A 21,335-nucleotide genomic window follows, 5' to 3' on the forward strand; every position below is an offset into this window, starting at 1 on the left:
CTGTGAATGGAGAGCACAACATCCCAGACCATTACAAGGACTGTATTTCCCCAGCCAAGTCAACCTTGTGACCGCAAATTGGCACAATGGTTTTCCACCAACTTTTATGAATGTGGGATTCCTTTGTTTTTACAATACCTTTTATAACAGTGTTGGGAATACTTCTCATTTCTTTAATGTACATAGTGTTTTTTTTTTTTTTTTTTGCTGGATGTCTGTTGTCCAGCAAACCCCAAAACGCTCTGCACCATGGATATTGGGTTTGCCCCCACCCCCCCACCCCGAACACTCGTCGTTCGCCAGAGCAGGAAGAACATTTCTGGGATGGCTGCTTTGGTGGACACGCAACAAAGAGCACAGCTGCACTACAAACACCAGCTTAGCATCTTCAAAAAAAAAAAAAAAAGTTTTCTTCAATCACCTTAAGGCTCTAGTCCCAACAGTGAAATGGCGAAGATTACAAATGCTCTGTAGCCACTGTGGAGGACGACCGTCGGGTCTTAAGAACAGAGCATTGCCACTGCTGAAATGCTCGTTACAAACTTTTACAACAACGAGGGAAAACCACTGCAGCGTCTGAAATAAGCAGCCTCACCAGCCACCATATCCCATCATGCACACCAAGCACATGGAAAGGTCAAAGTGTTATGGGTATAATTTTATGCATCTCCTTTTTTTTTAGTTTTTTTTTTATATGAGCCATTGGTCATTCTTGTTTGCGAGAATTTGTCGACACCCTCCACTCTCATGGGTTAGTGAAAGTCAAAACCCGCATCTTGCTTCGTTTAGCTTTTTTAGTGCCTTTTATAGAATGACAAATGTGTGGAAAAACCCCTCTTACCAGTGTAAAAAAAAAAAAGAAAGAAAACGTGGCACTGACCTAACCCAACGTGTTCCATTCGATGTTTCTTTTCTCTTTTTTTTTCGGCTAAGTAGCCCGATTTGAATAATCTATAGTAGCATTGGTAAATGCAGTGTTTTTAATACCTCCTAAATAAGATTGTACAAGTTTACAATTATATATATATATTTACGTATATATATATAAAATCGTAAATAATGCCAGTCTTGCTACTTTTATTTCATGCGTTGTAGTAGCAACACTGTGGTACGTTGGAGTTGCTGTCAAGTGTTGAGTTCAGATTCTTTTTCTCATCGCGGCTTCCTCACTGCATGCGTTTATAAGCCCTACTTTATTCCTGTATATGTCAAAGAAAGTATTTGGTGTACTACTGAGCAGCATAATAAATGAGTGCACACAGTCTCTCTCTCTCTGTCTGCTCCAGCAAAAAACTTTTTTTTCTTTAAACCAGAAAATTAAGCGTTTTAGATCTGAAGCCGATAAATGTCAGTGTGAATTGGAAAAAGCAGGAAAATTAACTAATATAATCCCCTTTATTTTTTGTTTTGATGTGTGGCCCTGGGAACTGAAACATAACTGTCTTGCTGTAACTTAAGTCATCCTATTTTTTGGACAATGCACCATGAAATATTTTCTGACTGGTACCAAGACAGCAGCAACTTACCTTAAGACTCTTAAGAAATGTGCTTGTATATGTAGATTCAGCAATGTTTGTATTCTTATGATACAAACCCAGATTTGTCAGCAGCATTGGTGAATTGCATTTAGTAGATAAACTTGCTGTATTTTCAAAGTTAGAACAGTCTATGCGCAACCACATTTGAGCTCTAAATGCCAGTAAAACCAGATCAGTTACTACAGAGAGGTATTAAATTGCGTGCGATAGGTGTTTTCCATTTGTTTTTCACCTGACAAATGCCTAAAATAAAATTAGACCCGTTTGCAATTTGTGCAGTGCTTCAAATCCTGTTTGCCTATTGTTTTGTTATGAAGTTAATATTCAAAATGAAGGCTGATGTGGAAACAAGAACCACCTTGTCAGTATTTCAAAAGTACCTAATATAAAGTAATATAAACTTGACTGAAATTTGCAAAGCGGTTTCTTAATCCAGACCAAGTCTGTAATGCGTGTAGGATGGTGCCCTAACTGCCTTACCGATACACTACTGACTGAGGCTTTCGTTTGCAGATGATTCAGGAAGTGTCAACACACTACAAGCGGGAAAGAGAAAATGCAAGTCGCTGTTTTATTGTGCTCATGGTCTGTTTTGAAAACACACAAAAACACACACTGCGTATTTCTTCAGCGCTGTTTCGTACATTAATTTAGGCAGACACGAGCTGGGGCTCTGTTGACATTTGCCCTCAACTTTGACTGACAAACGCAAGGACTGTTTTTTCTTGGCACAGGTTGGCGAGTTCATAAATCGCTTTTAACTGACTTGCCACGGCGAGTTTGCGAATAAAAACCGCTTGTGCGTGCTTTCAGGTCAAAGTTCAGGACAAATTTAGTACAGGCTGATCGGTTTGATTTACGATCACATAGAAAAGGACGCAGCACAAAAAAAGCATTTAAAACCGCTACCTTTTCTCAAATTAAGCAAAATACTTCTCTTTTGGCTTTAAAAACTCCCACCCATTGCTTTTCCACTGAAAAATATTCAAACCGTAACATTCATATAAAAACGGGCCCCTGTCCGAGCAGTTGTCGCTGCTGCCACTGAACCAAACATTTTTAATACCGTTTTTCACTTTTGTACAAAAATCCGTCAAACTAAAACGTGCCTTTGCATTGAAACCTTCCTGTATAGTTGACCAGCTACACAGCTCAGGAGCGATCACAACGTCGTGAAAAAATGGCATATTTATTCTGCTGCAGCCGACTACAAAAATACCCAAAAAATAAAATAAAAACATGTTCAAGACACTTAAGGAGAACGGCAGAAGAAGCTAGGTCCGGGCGGGACGGGGTCAGGTGCGGGTCAGCTTGTCCGGGGGCATGAACCCCGAATCTCCCAGGCTCCTCAGGGCGACCCTGCCGCTGGGCCGGATGGTGAGCCAGGTGATGCTGCCGTTGTTCAGGCCCATGCGTAGCCAGCCCTCCGGGGGAAACTGCAGAGCCCTGGAAAACGATGCCAGAGAGCTCCACGTTAGCGCTTTAGCCAGGCACCCGGGCTACCGGCCCAGGGCAAACGAGCACAGTTCTGGCCACCTTTCGCTACCTGGTCAGGTTAGCACTTTCCACTCAGGTTTTTGGCATGGTTAGAAAGGTCACAAATATAAAATGAGAAAGTGGAATTGAAGTTGGAGACGGCATTTCCTGGCGCGCCTAAATGCGAAAGGGAGAGCGAGCGACGCATTCGCTTGGCGCCATTAAAATTCGAAAGGGGGGGGGTGGGCTTCCGAAGCGAGCGACGCACCTGCAGACGAAGTAGCGGATGACGTTGGCGTGGCAGACGATGATCTCGTAGCTGTCCTCCTTCTGCTTGGCGTCGGCTCGGTGGACGTAGTGGCGGAAGGCCGCCTCGATCCGCGCGCCGTCCTCGTGATACTGCTGAGAGGGGCAGAGGGAGTGCCGCGCTCAGTCAGGGGACGGGCGCGCTCTCTCTCACCCGCTAACGCTCGCCCCCGTGACCTCCGCACCGGCCACACACAACCCCCTCATGCTTCAATTTAAAAACTCATTTAACTCTTGCACAGTAACATGCGGGAGGTTTGCCGGTGTCAGAGCAGTTAAAGAATTTTGAATAACGTATTTCTCCCAGTTTATTCCTCCCCGACAGTTCAGGACATTTTTTTACCTCACGGACCTCGTTACCGTGGTTACGGTCGGCGGGCGGTTGCCGGGGAGACGGCGTGACTCACCGCTGCTTCCGGCTTCCAGTGGCTGACTGGAGGCACGGGTTCGATGGGGGCTCCCTCCCTCAGCAGGTCACAGCTCACCAGCTCCACCCCTGAAACAAGGAGGCGCACGACAGCAGGTCACGGGCTGCCAGGTACGAAGCGCCGCCCCCCGCCTCCATCCCCCCCCCCCCCCCCTGTGAGCATGGCTTTCTGCGACATCCTTATTCATGCAGGCCGTGTTAGTCAGGCTGGAGGGGGATTCCATTCCAATTCAATCTGTTCACAAAATTAACTCATTCCAGTACTTTCTTTTTTTTTTTAAGACCGGTCATGTTCTTTAACTCGCCCAATGCATGCTGGGTTAGGCTCCAGCACCCCCCGCCACCCTTCCCAGAATAATTGAGTGTAGATAATGGATGGATGGATGTTCTTTTTGTTTTTTTTATTTTTCCAATGAGTTAACAGAATTTGAGTGATTTCGTTAGCTGGGAGAACTGGAATGGAGCTGACCCCCAACCTTTATCTCACAATTCACCCCCTGTAAATTGTACTACATAAGCCATGGAGAAAGCAAGACAGAGGAGGAGGGGGGGAAACAGAAAGAGGAAGAGATTTTAAGATGGATTGAGACGGAGACAGAGAGAGGGAACGAGAGTGACCCCTGACCTGGCAGGTACTTGCTGATGATGTGGGCTGTTTCTGTGGCTCGGGCCATGGTGGAGTGGACCAGGACGTCGTACTTCAGTCCCAGCGCAGCCAATCGCTGGCCAGTAAACTCCGCCTGCTCCCTGCCTGCAGAACCGGCCACCATCAGATCACACCAGAAACTATACAATACATTACATTCACTTAGAAGATCCTTTTATCCGCAGTGACTTTCAATGAGAGAGAACAGAAGTGCATCCACAAGAGTTATGAGCAACTCCTGGCTAACAACACTCCCAAGACCAGAGAGTGCCTACATGCCAAAACTGCTAATCACTTAATGCAGTTTAACTGCAATTACTGTAATTGCCACTAGAACCAGGAAAGAATTTTAAACACTTAATTTACTTTATTCCTTGAGTGGAAATTTTAAACACTACAAACACATTTACAATTACAATATAAAATCAAATTTGATTTTGTAGTGCTTTTACAAAGGTGCTTTACAGATAAATGAAAAGATAAGAAAGACTAGGCCTGAACACCACACCCCCTCCAAAAACAAACAAAAAAAAAAAACTAGCAGCAAGGTTTCAAAAATAAATAAACACATTCCACAGTGGGAGAAGTCTTGACCAGCTATCCTCCACAGGGTAGCCTGGTTTCAGCAGCCAAGGTTACTACGGTTTGTCTAAATGTTAATGAGGTAATGGGGAATCTATTCGGAATACAAGGAGACTGTATACATACATACAGCATCCCCACTGATCATACCGATAGGCAGCCACGCAAACCCTACCCAGTGCGGTCAGAATCTTCTCCTTGTCCCCATTGCCGTTCAGGTTGTACTGGGAGTGCCTGATGAGGAAGATGTTCCGGGTGGCTTTGGGCTTGTTGTTCTCCGTCTCTGTGTTCGGGTCCACGCTGGCACTTTCCTTCTTCTTCAAGTTTACCAACGAGCTTGGGTCACGTCTGAAGGAATGAAAGATAGTTTGCTAGAAATTGAAGTTTAAAAAAATGTGTCATAAATTCATGTTGAGTGAAGCATCATGGGAGCCAGACCCACAGACTGATCCTATGTGAAATGAGGCCTTCCTTCCTTACCTGGCAAAGACAGACAAAGGGCAAGAAGCCCTAGAATATCACATCTTACAAGCGATGCTCCTTCCGTTACACCTGTCCCAGTACAGTAAGGTTGGACTTTGTGCTCACCAGTGGCATTGCTGATTGGATAATGACTCCCAAGGGCTGTCAAGTATAGACATACTCCACAAAATACAGTCACACCAGTTCACGCAGGCCATTCACTGGACACTCACCAATGAGCTGCGAGCTGGCATACCAGTCTGTAATCACAGTTATTTTCTAACTGGCTGAGATACAAACATTGAAGAACATAAACGATTTTTTATATGAACATTTGTTGTATAATTAATGATGAGCAGGTCATGGACAAGTGTGTTTTACAGATGCATGTACTATTGAGTGCACGCTTTGTGAGACACTATTACTTTGCAAACATTTTTATTACTTATGTGATGTGAACATTTTTTCCTATAATGCATTTTGTGACTCACTGACATTTGGCGCTAGCACCAGTTCACAGAAAGTAGCATCCAAGAAAAGCAGTAGTGCACTGCACACGTAAGACAGGTTGTATTACATTTTGATAGCATGCTAACTAGCCTACATCGTTACTTCCCTGCAAAGACCAATATCTATGCCACCAATTAGTAATCGTGCAGCAACATATCCTAAACAGTAAATTCTAAAAATAAGGGCATCCAAAAAAAATGGGAATAACAGCCTACGAGATACGAAGTACTTCACACGCTGGACGTATGTTGGACAGATATTTTAGTAGCTATAATAGCTAATTAGCCTAGCTCGGGAAGTTAAAGCTGTATGAGCACAATGTTCAGATGTCCCCTTCCTCCTATACTTAGACTGTATTGAAATGACTACTTTAAAATCAGTGCTACATTTCGATTAAGACACCTCGGAGGAAACGCTGGTTGCTAATCAGCTGGTAACAAGGTACGTTAAGCGCGACTACCCACGCTTAATGCCGGCATAAGCTAGCTAGAGCAATTTTTCAGGATGACTGGCCTAACTGGCTGTAGTTAGCTAGCGAACGTAAACATAGAAACATTGTTGTACGAAGGTAAAGTGCTTGTATACTGTATATATCCAAATGTATCAAGCTAGTTAGCAACTTACTTATCCCAGTTGTTGTCCCAACCACTAGCACTTGATGCCACAGTATGGTTCCCCACTGCCCACGTCGGTGGTTGTGCCGCCTGAAGGACGGTAAAACCAGTCCAGCTTTTCAATCGCTCGCTAAGCGACTTGTCCCCCAAATACCCGAACGATTCTGCCGCTGTAGCGGCCGAAGCCAGCACCGTAGCGCCACCGGCGATCCCGCACACCAGCTTGACCACCCTCCTGTACGACATCCTTTCTAAAGCAAGCTAACACTAGCCGCCTTCCGTTAGCTGTCGCACCAGCAAATACCTGTGCCACTATTTCGATCAGAGGAAATGAGCGAGATCAGAAACGATAGAATTGGTTTATCAAATTCAGTTGGTCTTTATAAGCTTGGGCAGAGTGCACGTTCTTGGGTTGAAGGAACTACGTCCTTTCAGCTTGACCAAAGCTGGGCTACTAAAGTTCTTCTACCACGCTCGTGATCTTCGGTCTTGATAAATAAAGAGCTTCCAAATACAGTTCCGTGGCTTGGACAAAAAATACCGTAGCTAGTACGAAACGCGAAATTCGAGCTTCTTTGCATCCAAATGTAGTTTCTCGCATATACATTTCTTATTTATTTACTTTGTGTGTTGACTTTTGTAAATATTTCTATTTACACAATTAAATAAATAAATAAACAAATACGCTACATTTGAATGTTTAAAGTACATTATTGCTCGAGTGAACTGCCAGTTAAGGGGTTAAAGAAATAGCTCGTTTGTTGAGCTCCATCCTGTTGTCAGTAGTTCAACTAGCTAGCTAGTTTTACTAAACAATGCCTATCCTTGCCTAGCATGCTGTCTGCTCATCTTAAAAGAACGTTTATACCCACAAATAGAAAATAATACTTTAATTCTGCCATGAAACTGATAGATGACACTCATACTAATGAAAAAAAACAATGTTTGCATTTTCAGATTATGTTATACGGTTATTTAATTACACAGTAGGCATACTATTTCCTTCCAAACAAATTCTAACAATGTAACAATCTAACAATAGTAAAACGAAATATAAGTATGACAGGATACTTGAATATCTCGAGACAAATAATGTTGCATAGAAAAGTAGATATTCAACATGCCAAACGTTGGATGAGGATGCGATACAAACATTACGCTGGTTTATTATTAAAATAGTCAAAGTTTTTCGTTGTTAATGTTCAGTTGTTATAAAGCTGTTTTGCCTCGTTTTTTTTATTTTTACCTTTATTGTTTTGCCCCTTTTCAAAAATGCACTTATATCAATTGCATTGTTTTGCAAACATTGACCACTAGAGGGCACGCATCGTTCACTCGTGTATTAATGCAGCAGCATTTTAGGAAAGCGTTTTTAATCTAAAGTTTTAAAGTATTGGCATGTTCACGAAATTAAGTTTGATATGGTTCACAATAATTACCTTATTTGCTGCTGATGTAGGGTATAATACATTATTGTTTTTACAAAACAGTGATTCAGTCGATGTAATGCCACAACGATAGGGGTCGGCTGATCCATTTGACATATCAAATCAAAACTGCAAATCGGACGACTGCATTTGACACAATCATGTATAAACCACATTAATGTCGGGCTGCCTCCAGTTAAGTTGCAAGAAGGACTCGCAAGGCTGCGCACTGAGAGCACGAGTGAAATCGCAACTAGGGATTGGAGCTGAGCGTCACAATCTTCCTTTCTCGTTCTGTATGGAAGCTCCACCTTTAAATCGGCGCTGTGACCTCAGCGGTGGGCTGGATTGGTTGGGTGGGATTTCCAGGCGTTTGGAGAACCGTATTTCTGTCTATCTTTGGATCTCCGTGTATTTGTTAGTTAGCAGGGGATTGCCGAAATAGCTGTCTTTAGGAAGAATCACACACTGGATCTCTGTATTCGTATGCGTCTCCCATTGGAATAAATAATTAAGGAATGTGGAAATTACAGAATGCCCAACAGCACTGGAAAGAGATTTAAACCCACCAAATATATCCCGGTGTCCACTGCTGCCACTCTTCTTGTGGGATCCACCACTTTATTCTTCGTTTTTACGTAAGTTTTCTGGACGTTTTAATATTTTATTCTGGTAATCTTCAATGTAGTGTGTTGAGTTCGGAATACTGACTGTTCGTCGAGTCTTGTTCGAGGCGGACCTTACATATGCTCTAAATCTAACAGTCAGCGGTTGTTGCTATAAGTTTTTTTTTTTTTTTTTTTTTTTTGACAGATCTTGCCGGGCCTAGGTGGTTCTGTCCGACTCGAGTGGTTTCGTTTAATTACATTTAGCGAGCTTTCATTAGGCTATTATCGCGGGCGCGACGGTTTCTTTTGGAGTTTGTGTGTTTTTAGAAAAACAATGTTGTCTAAATAATTGTAACTGTATCCAATGTATGTTGTTTCAAATAGAAAATAGCAAGAATGATTAAACTATCTTCTTTGGCATGCTCAGTGCATGTATACCTCCTAACATTTCGAGATTGAAAGTAAGCGGATAATTACAGTGGCGATTGATTACTATCTAACGGTAGGCCGCCATACTTGGCCAACACGAACCATACTTCAGTTCGGATGTGGGATGGGAGACCGAGATGTTTCAAGTTTGATCGTTACTCATGAACGTAATCTTCGTAGGCTATTCCAATGCATCTGGGTCAGTCGTAACCTTCCGATTGATTTCGTAATGACCCTTGCTGTACAGGCAGCTTGAAAGTGTTGTACTTCAGAGTTTCTTTCAGTTAGCTACTTTTCTAGTTCATGTCCATTTTGTACAACAACCAATCTGACTGATCTACTACACTGCATGGTTTCTGTCCGGACCGCCAAATCATGGCTCACTTAAAAATATATATATGTTTTTAAATCTTCGCTGACTTCGATTAAAACTATTTCCCAGGCCTGAAAAATGCGCTTGGACATGTTGGTAGAGTAGTCTAATTTCTGATATACTGTCGGTTCATACCGTTATTCTTTTGGCAATTTTATTTACGATTGAATTAAACGCAAGACAGATGCATTTCAAAATGGAAAAAGTTGAATGGGGAATCAACTTAACTGTGTGCTACATCCGCTCAGTGAAAAACACACTTCGTGGAACTGCCCTCGACCAGATCCCCTACAGTTATGAATTGCATAATTTATTGACATCATAACTTAATAGCAACTTTTGTGCCCTTGAGCTACGACTGTGAATGAGAGCCGGCGAGCTGTCATCATTCTCTCGAAACGGAAGTGTTTTATTGCATTAGGCTACAATAGCGGCACAACAGCAATACCTCCGAACATTTCCCCATTACGATGAAATTCGATCACTGTTTCTGCACTGTATGGGGACTGTAAAATGATTTAACAATATTAAATGTTGTAATTTCCCACACAACACTGCTTCACATTGTTGGTTGTAGCCTTTCACTGGGTTTGGCAACCTCTTCTTGCTAAAAAATGTAGGCTAGTGCAGTTATGGGATAAATAAATATACATCACAGTAAGTGTAAACATAGTTTTTGATCAATACATTAGTTACTGTTTATAGTCATTGTCACACAGAAAGGAGCCTTAGGCTAAAAAGTGCTATATCTTGAGAGCAAGGCGTCTTTGTCAGCAAGGTTGTATCACTAAAGAGGGTATATGGAAAGAAAAACAGCCACAACCTTTTTTTACGCGAACACCATGACGTCGTTCTGTTGGCATTTCGCCAAAGAACATTTGCATTTCTGGACCCTGAAGGCTGAACAAGCAAACGTTTAACGATTATAACTCTTTGTAGTGTGATGTGTTGATTTTGCAATGCACTCTACATCAAGGCAAGCTCAACACGACAACGATCAATATTATACTGCCTGTATTGGAATAGGTCGAGCAGAATTTCTAGTTGCAGAGCTTGGTGTTTACCTGTCACTAAATAATTGTTGGTTAAGATGGTCTTCTTTGAAGTCCAGCATTGACGTTTACTAATACATATTCAGTGTTAGTGGCTTGCCAGCTGGAATAATCAACAGCAATAGTATGACATGGAGCTTTCAAAAAAAATGTCAAGATTTTGATTAAGTAAAAATATTTAATATTATATATTTTTTTGCCGTGTATGTAAACAAGGAAAGGAATAACACCTTAACAAAAGATGCTACGTAATCACACTGATTACATGAATTTCTGAAAGATTTAACTCGAGATGATCCATGTTCATTTCCGAACTGGGCCGCACGTGGCCCTTAGGCCGTCTGTCTCTTCTCAGTCACTGTGGTAGAGTAGCGCTTCCTTACACCCCAAGAGGAGGAACATCTATACAGCAAAGAGGGCCAGGAATGCTCAATTTTGACAACACAATAATCAGCGGCCCGATTCTTTCCTTTCACCCCCGAAATCATGAGGCGGCTGTTTTCAGCGGTCCCTAAATGGAATGATGTCAGCAGTTTGTTGACCCCATGGGCAGGTGACCATTCATTTTTCTTATATTTTGTAGTCAAGTAAGAGTGCTCTCATCTGCAGTTTAGTTAATTCCCTGTGCATGTATTGGACTGTAGGGTCTCTGGGGGAACGGGCCGTTAAGTCTCACCTCCGGCCTGTGGGGAGCGTTCAGCCCCCCCCCCCCCGCTCCAGGTTTCGTGTTTTCTGGAGATTTGCAATATGCTGGTGTGTAAACATCCAGATGGCAGGAGCTGCACTGTGCTGTGAGGGGTGGCCTGGTTGCAGAGAGTGTGCATGCATGGGAACCAAACTGTGCATTTATTTGATTAATCAGGCTTGGTTGCGCATATTATTTATGTATATGCAATATTTCTTTATATATTTATTCGGTATATTTTTTACGCTGGAAAGAATTGGAGATTTCTAAAATGTGGGTGAAGTTGTCAGAGGCACTGTTCTAGTGTATGGATGAGCTCTATGGTCTGGTGTGGAATCTGGGCCGTGGCAGCGCCCCCTACAGGGTGACACGCATTTGGCTGTAATGTCGCACAGGAACGGGAGAGCCTTAGTCGGCTGCCATCTCCTAGTGCCCCGGCGACTCCTGCTGGTCGTTTGGGCGGCCCGCGTGTTCGTCTGTCGAGCCGCGTGCGAAGTGGCGCGTTCTCTGACTAGCAAACCGAGGTGAGATGAGAAGCAGCTGCTGACATCACGTGCTTCGCTTCGGAGGAGAGCGCATGCTTGTCTGCGCTCCCCCGAATCAGCAACGGCGATTATAACGAGCGTTTCAGCATGAGTATGATTCCATAAGTGTATGAGCCATTCCAAAGTGGGGAGAAAAATGGTGAGGGGGGGGCGGGGGGGGCGAGGGGGACAAAAACATAACATCGCATCTATGAAATCCACCTAATCACTTTGTACCACTTTTAGGCTACTCCTATGGTTTCTGTGATTCCTTTCACTCCGTGGTTGTTCTTTGTACCAGACACTAAAGGGTTAAGCCTGTATTGATTTCGCTGGTCTGGGTCCATTATCCTAATTTTGTCCTGAACAGAAAGTGGTCATTTGATTGCCTTCTCATGCACGCCGATAATGAAAGTTGCCTGTGCCACAGGGCGCACGCAGTCTAGCCCATATCCTGGTCTCCGCCGTCTGTCTGCGTGTCTGCAGTTCTGATGGGACCCCTGACGGCGGGCACATTCTGACAAACAGAACAGAAATAAACAAGAGCTGGAGCTAAACTCGGCACGTCAAGTCTAGATTTTTTGGCGCTTAAAGAAAATATGTCTCTGCAGCACAAGCATCCCATCATTCTTTGCTCCCTGTGTGGACGTATTCTGTAGTACATTGTGACTTATCGTGTCTCGGCTTGCCAGCCTTGGCTAATTAGCCCGCGCTGGTCTGGCAGTGTAACTGGATCCGTTGCCAATACCAACATCAGCAGGCTAGCTTATCCTGACAGGATTTTGAAAACGCTCGCCTTGGCAGCGAACGTAACTGTTTCTGTGTCTCTCGGATTTCACAGCAGCAGGACGTTAACCGAAAAAACACTGAGACAGGGGAAGGTTTCACCGATTTCTAAAATACTTTTCATGTCTTGTTTCGGGGGGGTTGAGTTTTTGACTGAGTGGACATAAATATTGAAACTAGGAAGTTTTTCCTGAAAATTGACAATGAAATCCATTTTCCTGCCAGTTAAATCCATGCAGTACTGTAATATTTCTAGGAAATATTACTAATTTTCCTAGTATAATTTATGCGGTAGGTGTTACATGAATGTGACTTCTGTTGAAAGCCATTTTGTAATATCAGTGTGACTGCAATCTACAGACGGTTTACCTACAGTACAGGTTAGACCAGAGCAGTGGATGTTTGGCTTATTTGTAATTTGTCATTTAAATCCTTGCTTTCACCCACAAGGTTTACCTAAATATTGCATGTGCACACGTGCGCTCTGTGAAGATCTCACGCCGGTTGGAAGCTACTGGAAACACGGTGTAGTTGGCAACTTAACTGGGAAATGCAGTTTTCTTTTTGGATTCTGGCATCTGAACATTCCAGGTTATGAAGTGCGGTTTCCTTGTCTGAGTGAGATGAAGAGATAAACTCCACCACAGAGAGTCGGCCCAACTGTTCATGGACAGCAGCCTAGAGAACACGTGCTGATCCGCTTCTGTTTATACTCACATCTCTGCTTTAATCTAATCTTCTCTACCTATTATCGGCCTTGTAAGACAACGTAAGCGAGGAAGTGTTGCCACAACGCAGACAATTAGCTGCTGCAGGAGCAGGCTGCCGAGGTCGGTCTCGCACGTTGGTGACATGTAAATAGGCGGCCGTACTGGCCACATTTGAATTGAGTGACTTTTAATATGCCACAGTGTGCAAATCCATTGCGTGAAATACTTTAACCCTTCGGATGCTAGTGAAATCACTCCGATGTTACTGTTTTCGAAGAAATATCCATTGTCGGAATGCAAGATGGTCCTTTGATCGCTGTGAAGACGGAAGTATGATTCACATAAAAAGTTTAATAAATTTAAAAAATATTGAAATAGAAATGAGCACTGTTCAGGTCTGCAAATGCATGGTGCCAGTGTACCTCACACACATTGATTGTTGTAATGCATATTTGCATATTGTGTACCTATTAATTTTTTCCTTTTGCTGGCTGTGGTCATTGAATGGAGTTGTACCTGTAATCTCCGTTTGCACCTTGCACCTTCTGTGTGTGCCCGTGTAAATACCTACGATGATTTTTTTTTCTTCTGCCAGAATTCTTCATCTTCGTTTAAACCCTGAATCCAATTTTATCATAATTGCAAAGCGCGTCTTCTGAAAATGTATGGGAGTTTTTCATAATCGTAAAACGTGTTTTCTAAAAATATATGGGACTGCAATAATGCAGTCTTAAGCTGTAGGCGATGGTCTTAAACTGCCCACTGAACTTTTGACCTTTCAGGTTCTCAGTTGAGAGGAGACTTGATGCTGTAGCCTGTCTGCCAAAACCGTGGGGATAATATTGGTATGGCACCGGTGTTATTTCGGTGTGATTGGTATGGCACTGGTGTTATTTTTGGTGTGGCTGCCAGAAAAGACTCTATTCTCAGCGAGGCTTCTGTGAAGAGCTTCGCATGAGAGAAGTGTCTGGAAACTGAAACGTCTCTGCTTTTTTAGAGCCATCCCGTGTGTGTTTCTGCTCTCTCTCTCTCTCTCTCTCTCTCTCATGAGCGCACAGTCTGATCTGGAGAGAGAGAAAGCCACAGAGAGACTCATTTAAAAGAGAGTTGAAGTCTGGGGGAAAAAAACTATTTAAAATCATTATCTCTTCAGTTTGAACAGCTGAATAGTTTCATGTTAAGGAAATATTATGTGTCAGTTTGTAGCATACTAATAAAAGATAACAGCTTTGAGCTAAAAATAATAATGTTATGTTGGTCTGGAAAGGCCCACGTCATCCATATGGTTCATGTGTCTTCTGAAGTCAGCTTGCTACTACGCTTGTGTCATGTTATTTCTGTATGTCACCAGGGAAGATGGCTGAAAATAGACTTCTTTAGATTTACATTCCCTTCTCGGCCTATCAAATCTATTTTTGGCTTTTTGTAGAATTGATGTGCTTTGAAGTCACCCGGTTTGATAATGAATGGATTTGCCCTCATTTTTTTTTTTTTTTTCAACGAAGATGAGATCGGTCCTCGTGCTTGCTTTTCGTACCCTGAGAGGACTACCAGCAGACCCACTTTGAGAATGATTCTGCTTCTGATGACAGTTCACCCCTGGAAGCTAATGAGGGAAATGAAGATGTGAAGGATAAGGTGTTGGATCCGTGGTTGTGTCAGACCCTCAGACACAGCAGGTGCGAGCTGTGTCGGATCCGAAGTGCTGATCATTGAGTGCCCACAGGCAGCTGACGGTGGTCGGTGGGTGGGGGGGGGGAGGGGAGATGTGAGGTCCCCCAGTGCCCCATCTGTCTCCATAGTGACGGGGTTTCTCCAGGTCACTCCACTTTTTCCCTTTGAAATTCATGAGGGAATTCATGTTAAATTCATGTTAATACCCAATTGCAGCAAAGCGATTGGCTTCACCCCCGAAAGTACGCTCGCTTCTCCGTTTGCGAACTAGAAAATATTCTGCGTCGGTCTGCAGTCACATCTTTCAAGAGATTTGCTATCGAGGTTCCTGGGATTTGAAGCCGCGATATCTGACTTTCCTAACAGTCAATTTACTGGCAGTTTATACACCGTGTACCACAGACGTCCTGAGGAGATGAGGCTGCCAAGTAATACTCGCATGTTGGCTGAGATTGGCTCTGTACATCTACAGGGGGAAGAAGGTTTTGGGTTACCTACTGTGAATAAGAAACATTGACAGTAACTCCTAAGAAAATAATTCTCCTTGACATTATCAGATAATGGGAGCATTTCATTTTCAAATCCTATGAGAGGGAGGAGACAGAACAGTTTTTCATCTTTTTTTGCTTATTATAACTATAGGTTTTTTTTTTTTTTTTGCAGTCTATCTACTATAGGTGTTTACCCAGTGGGTTACGGAGTTCGATTGCATGAGTAAGCCATCCGACAAGCCTGCTTTTAATCAACACTTGCTGCATAAGCACAGGTCTGTCAGCCAAAGCCACAGACTTAATGCATTGAGAAATGTAATCAAGTGGGCTTGATGTGCTCGTAATCGGAAGTTAAGAGAAAAGTGAGACACCATGAATATTTATCTCCGTCAGTGTATTAGCGGTCGGTGTTGTCAAGCTAGTGTTCTGGCCGGCTAATTACTTCTGAAACGCTCTGTCACGGGGAAGGTCTGTTTAGCCCACCTCCCCCCCCCCTCCCTGTACTGTTTTACGCCTGTCAGTGCTGCTCACACTATGAAAAATCGACTTTTCAAGAAGGCCGAGGCGAAGAGGATGGAGATTTTAATACGGTTACGCTTAATACACTCATCTTTCACAACTGTTGTTTTTAGCATAGTCAGCGTCATGAAGTAAAAGCTTTGGTCTCATTTAGTCTGATCTAAAGTATGCGCTTTTTTCCTTCGCCCTCTATCTACATTGCTTTGAGTAAAGCCTTATGTTTGACCATAAGAAGACCATGGAAGGTGTTTTCCTTCACACAGATCTCAGATGTATTGTTCCTCTGAGGCCCAGGACAAATTTGTGTGCAGTCGGCCAATAGCTATGATCGGTGGCAAAGAGGACGCGATTATGACTGGGGTATCCCATGAGCTCATTTTGGTGCCTACCCTCTCTTCCCATCTCGAGGAGGAACAAGATGATTTGATTCTGAAGGCAGTGCTTCAATTGACATGTGTGCTCACCTATTCTTCTGTTATCCAAATTGTTCACCCAAAAAAAAACAAAAAAAAAACAGCACAGCTCCATTTCAGCCTTTTGAAAAGAAATAGAAGAAAGATCGCCAGGGGCAAAGCATCCAATTTTCCATCTGGTTTAATGTCCCACCTTTGAGTGGGAAAGCGCTTTATTTCCTGGGAGCCGTTGATGGCTCAGTGGGCCGGTAGCTAAGCATAGCGGTTGTTATGGCGATGAATTATGAAGGGTAGGGCTAGCCGCAAAGGGCGGTTAGAGATTTGTCAGAGATGACCCTATCACGGCTTCGGATTTATCCAGGTGTATGGTGGGTGAACTGGGACAGAAATGACAGCGGCACATCTCAGCGCTACTTGTCCTGCTACTTGAGCAGTTTGTCGGTTTGTTCATGCGTGCGCTTCAAGGATTCATTGATTATTCAGAGGCGATGTTCATGGCCCAGGGTTTTAATACGTTGTAAATAATTCAGGTTTCCTGATGTACTTCTAATGTTGCGTATCAAAGTGAGTAAATCAGGCTTAGGAAGCAGAGGGATGCTCTCACTCTTAATGGGGTTTTTATGGGGCTTAAGGTAGCTGTGGTCCAAGTTTCTCTAGGGTAACTGATAAAGAGGTATTCCACTGGGGATGGGGAGGGGTCGGGTTGGTTGATCTGACATAAAGGCACCCTCACAAATGTGGGAGGATTTGATTAATTCATGGTTGAATGCACTTATTCTGTGTGGGTGTGTGTATGTGTGTCTGTTTTATTACATTGTGGTAATAACCTTTAAGATTTTAATCAAAATTTTCATCCAATGATCTCCCATTATCATTTGTTGCTGTGGCAAAGGCCTCGCTGTGAGTGCAGGTACAAAATTCATAATATTTCCCTCACTCAGAGAGCACGGAGAGATGCTCCAGTTAAGGGTTCCTGTTTAAATTAAAGAGGATTTCAATTAACTTTAAACGGCTCGTTATGTTTATCCATCAACACCATTTGGTTTGTTTAAAAAACGTCCCTTCAGCTGAGACAGTATTATTAGAGTATTATAAATTTTTTAATTTGAATTCAGTTAAAGGCATTGTAGGTCGTTCTTTTTCAACACGGAGTTTAAACTGCTGTTATCACTCAGTGTTATGGGTCCAGTGATTGCTAAGGTGATCGAAAATCTCTAAGCGCTTAACTTCGATCATGTTGAGGATGAACATGAGTAACCTCTGAATCGCACCGCTATTGGATGAACGGACAAACATCGCACATGCAGCCAAAAACCGCTTGCCGTATAAGCGCACCAGAACAGTGAGCTATGCGCCAGTCAAAACTTGAGTTCCTATAACTCAATTTGTGCTGTTTAGGCTTGCGTTTTATAACCGATTCCCGTAAGTTTCTCAATAGCGTGATGTAACACAGGAGATGATTGTAACGGGATGTGTGTCTCATAGTTCCCGCCCTAAATCCCTGTTCCAGTAGGGACTGGAAAAGACAGCCCCTCTTGGTCTGTTTTGAGTAAACTGAATGCTGATTATCCCTGGAACCCTTATGGCTATTTTGGATAGTCATAATAAATTTACATAATCTTCCACAGACTGCCGTTTAGAGGAGATTTTTGTGACACACTGTAGTTCTTACCATTTCCAGACCTGGGTACACCCGGACTGGTTAATATCATATTGTATTGCCGATTTAAATAGCATTTATACTTTGCCGTTTTTTGGCTCATCAATGCTAGGGCTGTGGGTAGAAAATGTAACATATGTTGCAGTAAAATGCAAATTGGATCGTTGTGCCTAATTGCATAAACGTTTTGCGTAATGTTGCGTACAGACACAAAAATGCAGCCCCAATTAATGCCGCCTAATCTGATGATCGTTTTTCCTTTCGTCTAATCTCGAGGCTGGTTTTGTCATTACGTTTGGAAGGAACGCTGCCAGATTTGAAACAATAGCTATGGGTTCGAGATTGGAGTGCAGATCTATTTTCGTTCTTTAGCACGAAGAGAGAGAGAGAGAGAGAGAGAGAGGGGAAAGAGAGAGTGCTGGATTTCCGTATGACTTTAAAAAGCACCTGACCTTGTAAAGACTGCATGTAAAAGCATCAGGAGGCTGATTCGTGTGCCCCAGTGCAGTATGTCTCATTTGCAGCTAAATGGTGCGTGCACATTTTGATGGATTCCACAGTTAATTGTTAACTTACATATTCCATTGTAGAAATACCTAATCCTTGCAAACAAAAAAAACTATGTACAACAACGGTTCTGATTTCAATCTCATTTCTTTCTCTCTTATCTAATTTGAGAAGTTAGGTTATTTCTCAGATTTGAAATTGGCATAAATATATTTTCATCATTCTTCGAGGTTGAACGGGTTCGCACATGCACACCAGCTCCCTTCCCTTAGCCAACCCCTCCCCCATCTCCCCCATTATGTTTTAGGATTTGTTCCTTATCTAGGTCATTTCTCTGTTCCTGTGCTGCTGCTGGGGGCTTTTTGGTATGCTTTCCCACTTGGTGCTCCCTGTCCTGTAGTGCATCCACGCCACTGTACCATAATTAAACAATTCATTAAATGAGGGAGGGGATTAAAGTAGGCACGTAGCCTGTCTCTCATTGCTGTGTGGGTCTGACAGACTCCTTCCTGTCTCATCGAATGTGATGTGTAATGAGTAACTTCTTTCATCCCTTTAAGGTGTAAGATGAGAGGTGAGGTGAGGATGATCTTAACTGGACATTCTAATGCTGATGTCACAACCACTGCTGGTAACTGAAAAGCAATGGAGTTTCAGAACACTGATTTAGAATTTTGAAAATCCATTCCAGAAAACCCACTCTTCAAAGGGTTAAATAATTACTGTTAAATGCTCCTTTTATTTGTTCATTAACACAGGTGACTTTGTAGCCACATTTTTCTTTAATGTCCCAGTCACAGAGAGAGATTTTCCACACACATTCTTTTAAAGGGGAGTGAACAGTCAACCCTCTATGTATTTTTCTACATTATTGAGACAGGAGGAAAGCAGAGGGTAACTATACTCTCAAGTGTATATTTGTAACTCAGAAATAGTTATAAAAGTTTGACCAAAAACATGCATTGAAAGTAACACAAAAGTAGTAACACAAAAAGTGTGTTGGATATTAACACATCCTTTTTGAGAGTGTTAGCTTTGTGGCAGTTAAATTTCAAATTTTCACAACTCAGGAGACCTCTCACCACAAATAGTCAGGAGTGTGAGATGGTAAAATCTCTCTGTCACACCCCTGGGGTGGGCAGAAGACTTGGACACAGGGTGATGCGCTAACTTCGCTTCTCACCGGATTTTATCGATTAGTTGGGGAGAAAGAGAGAGCTCACGAAAACAAATAAACAAAAAAGGTCTTCTCCCTTCATCCTCACGGGATCTGGGCAGAAATAAGAAACCAAAATAACAAAGGCAAAATAAAATAAAAACACAGTTCAGCTTTTCAGCTCGTCTGTGCCGGTCTTGTTCACCGCTCATTCCCGCTGCTTTGATGCTCTCTGTCGGGACGAACGCCAGATCAGGAGCTTCGCTCGAGGAAATGCACACGTGTTCTTCCGAACTTTTTGTCAGATCGTCGGCCATCTTGGGAAAAAAAAGGCGTTGTGCGGTGCCTGCTGTGTCCTGCGTGTCCGCCGCTGCGGCTAGCCTGAGGCTAGCAAGGTCTGACGCTAAAGCTGCCTGATCCAGTGCTGTTCCACCGCGCTACCCGCGGCGGGGGGCTCTAGCCTGTGATGTCACAATGAAAGCTGACATCTGGCCTGATGGAGAGGGAACTGCGTGGACTTAATCCACCGTCGAAGCCAGAGAGATTCTCCTGAGGGTAAAAAAAAAAAACCAAAAAAAGCACTCTTTATAGCACTGGTTGTATGCTGTGATTGGCAATGGAGGCACGGTTTTCTCCCAACCGTCTTTCTCAGTTTTTTTTTTTCTTTTCAGTTTACATATTCAGCAGATGCTTTTAGGCTAAGTGGCTTACACTCGGCATGTTTAACCACCTTTAGTGCTAGAGATAAGCAACGCTGTAATGGAATCCAGTTCCATCATTGTAGATGGTAGGCACAAGACCTGCAAAACGATGACAGAGAAGAGCTCGCTGTTGTTTTTCTTTTTTAAAACAACAAAAATGAATAGCACATTGCTTGTGGTGTAGTCTGGAGAACAAAATGCCGGATTCTCCTTTCTCCACAGGCCCTCCTGCCCATAGCCTGCTTGCGCGTAGCGGCATTCGCGAGACCGTGTAGGAGCGCGTCGGTGTGGCAAAAGGTCAAACAGATAGCCAAATTTAGCCAGTCCGGTCCAGCCCGGTTCTGACGACACCTGCAAGCTGGATACGCTCTGTCCCTTTTCGGTCCGAGGATCGGTCCATGGGAAAATAGCGTCACTGTTTTTTTTAAATTTTATTCATAACGTTTGAACCTGCAACCTGTGGCTTTGTGCCCGTGTGACGTGTCAAATTTATTACGTTAATTTACCGTCGTCCCCGATCGGATAAGACGTACGCCGGGTGGAGAATGCAGGGCTGCGTTGCCCCGGCAACCCTGAGAACACAAATGCCCTCGCGAAGGAGAGACTCAGAGGGAGATGACTCACGTGTGCATTGTGTGGGATTCTGGATGCGATCACGCAGCCCGAAACAATATTTTTAGCCATATGCTGCACGCTCGCAATGAGACGGAGCGTACGTCGTGTGCCGTGGTACTGAAGACTTTCACAGTGGACATGGGTAATGGCTAACACACACGCGCACCCCCACACACACACACACACACACACACACAGAAACACATATGCACACGCACATACACACACACACACACACAGAAACACATATGCACACGCACATACACACACACACACACACACACACGCACATACACATATGCACACACACACACACACATAGTGAATAGAGATTATCAGCCATTATGTGGTTGTCCGTGCTGCACATTGCATGGCTGAGCCCTGAATCTCAGCAGTCCTTAATCAAAACCAGGGCTTGGCTGAGCCGAGCTGCTCTTCCACTCA

General features: G+C 43.3%; 2 protein-coding genes across 3 annotated transcripts in view; one reads left to right on the forward strand and one right to left on the reverse strand.

Moving 5' to 3' along the window:
• Positions 1-2,086: 2,086 nt before the first annotated feature.
• Positions 2,087-7,073, reverse strand: pgam5 (PGAM family member 5, serine/threonine protein phosphatase, mitochondrial). Of its 2 annotated transcripts, none has more exons than XM_035378445.1 (6): positions 6,572-7,073; positions 5,151-5,323; positions 4,373-4,498; positions 3,728-3,816; positions 3,283-3,413; positions 2,087-2,984 (listed from the first exon to the last, which is right to left on the reverse strand). In XM_035378445.1, the coding sequence occupies exons 1-6, from the start codon at positions 6,805-6,807 to the stop codon at positions 2,834-2,836; spliced, it is 906 nt and encodes a 301-aa protein (XP_035234336.1). In that variant the 5' UTR covers positions 6,808-7,073; the 3' UTR covers positions 2,087-2,833. The 2 variants fall into 2 exon arrangements, with proteins under 2 accessions (XP_035234336.1, XP_035234335.1); XM_035378444.1 differs by having other exon boundaries at positions 3,283-3,416.
• A 1,061-nt stretch (positions 7,074-8,134) lies between these two features.
• The window catches only part of zdhhc8b (zinc finger DHHC-type palmitoyltransferase 8b), an 85,465-nt gene continuing 72,264 nt past the window's right edge, over positions 8,135-21,335 (forward strand). Inside the window, exon 1 of the mRNA XM_035380478.1 lies at positions 8,135-8,626. Coding sequence (XP_035236369.1) covers positions 8,523-8,626 — 104 coding nt within the window. The 5' untranslated portion in view covers positions 8,135-8,522. The remainder of the gene's footprint in view (positions 8,627-21,335) is intronic.

The sequence above is a fragment of the Anguilla anguilla genome, chromosome 10, assembly GCF_013347855.1.
Source record: "Anguilla anguilla isolate fAngAng1 chromosome 10, fAngAng1.pri, whole genome shotgun sequence".
In the NCBI taxonomy this organism is placed as follows: domain Eukaryota; kingdom Metazoa; phylum Chordata; class Actinopteri; order Anguilliformes; family Anguillidae; genus Anguilla; species Anguilla anguilla.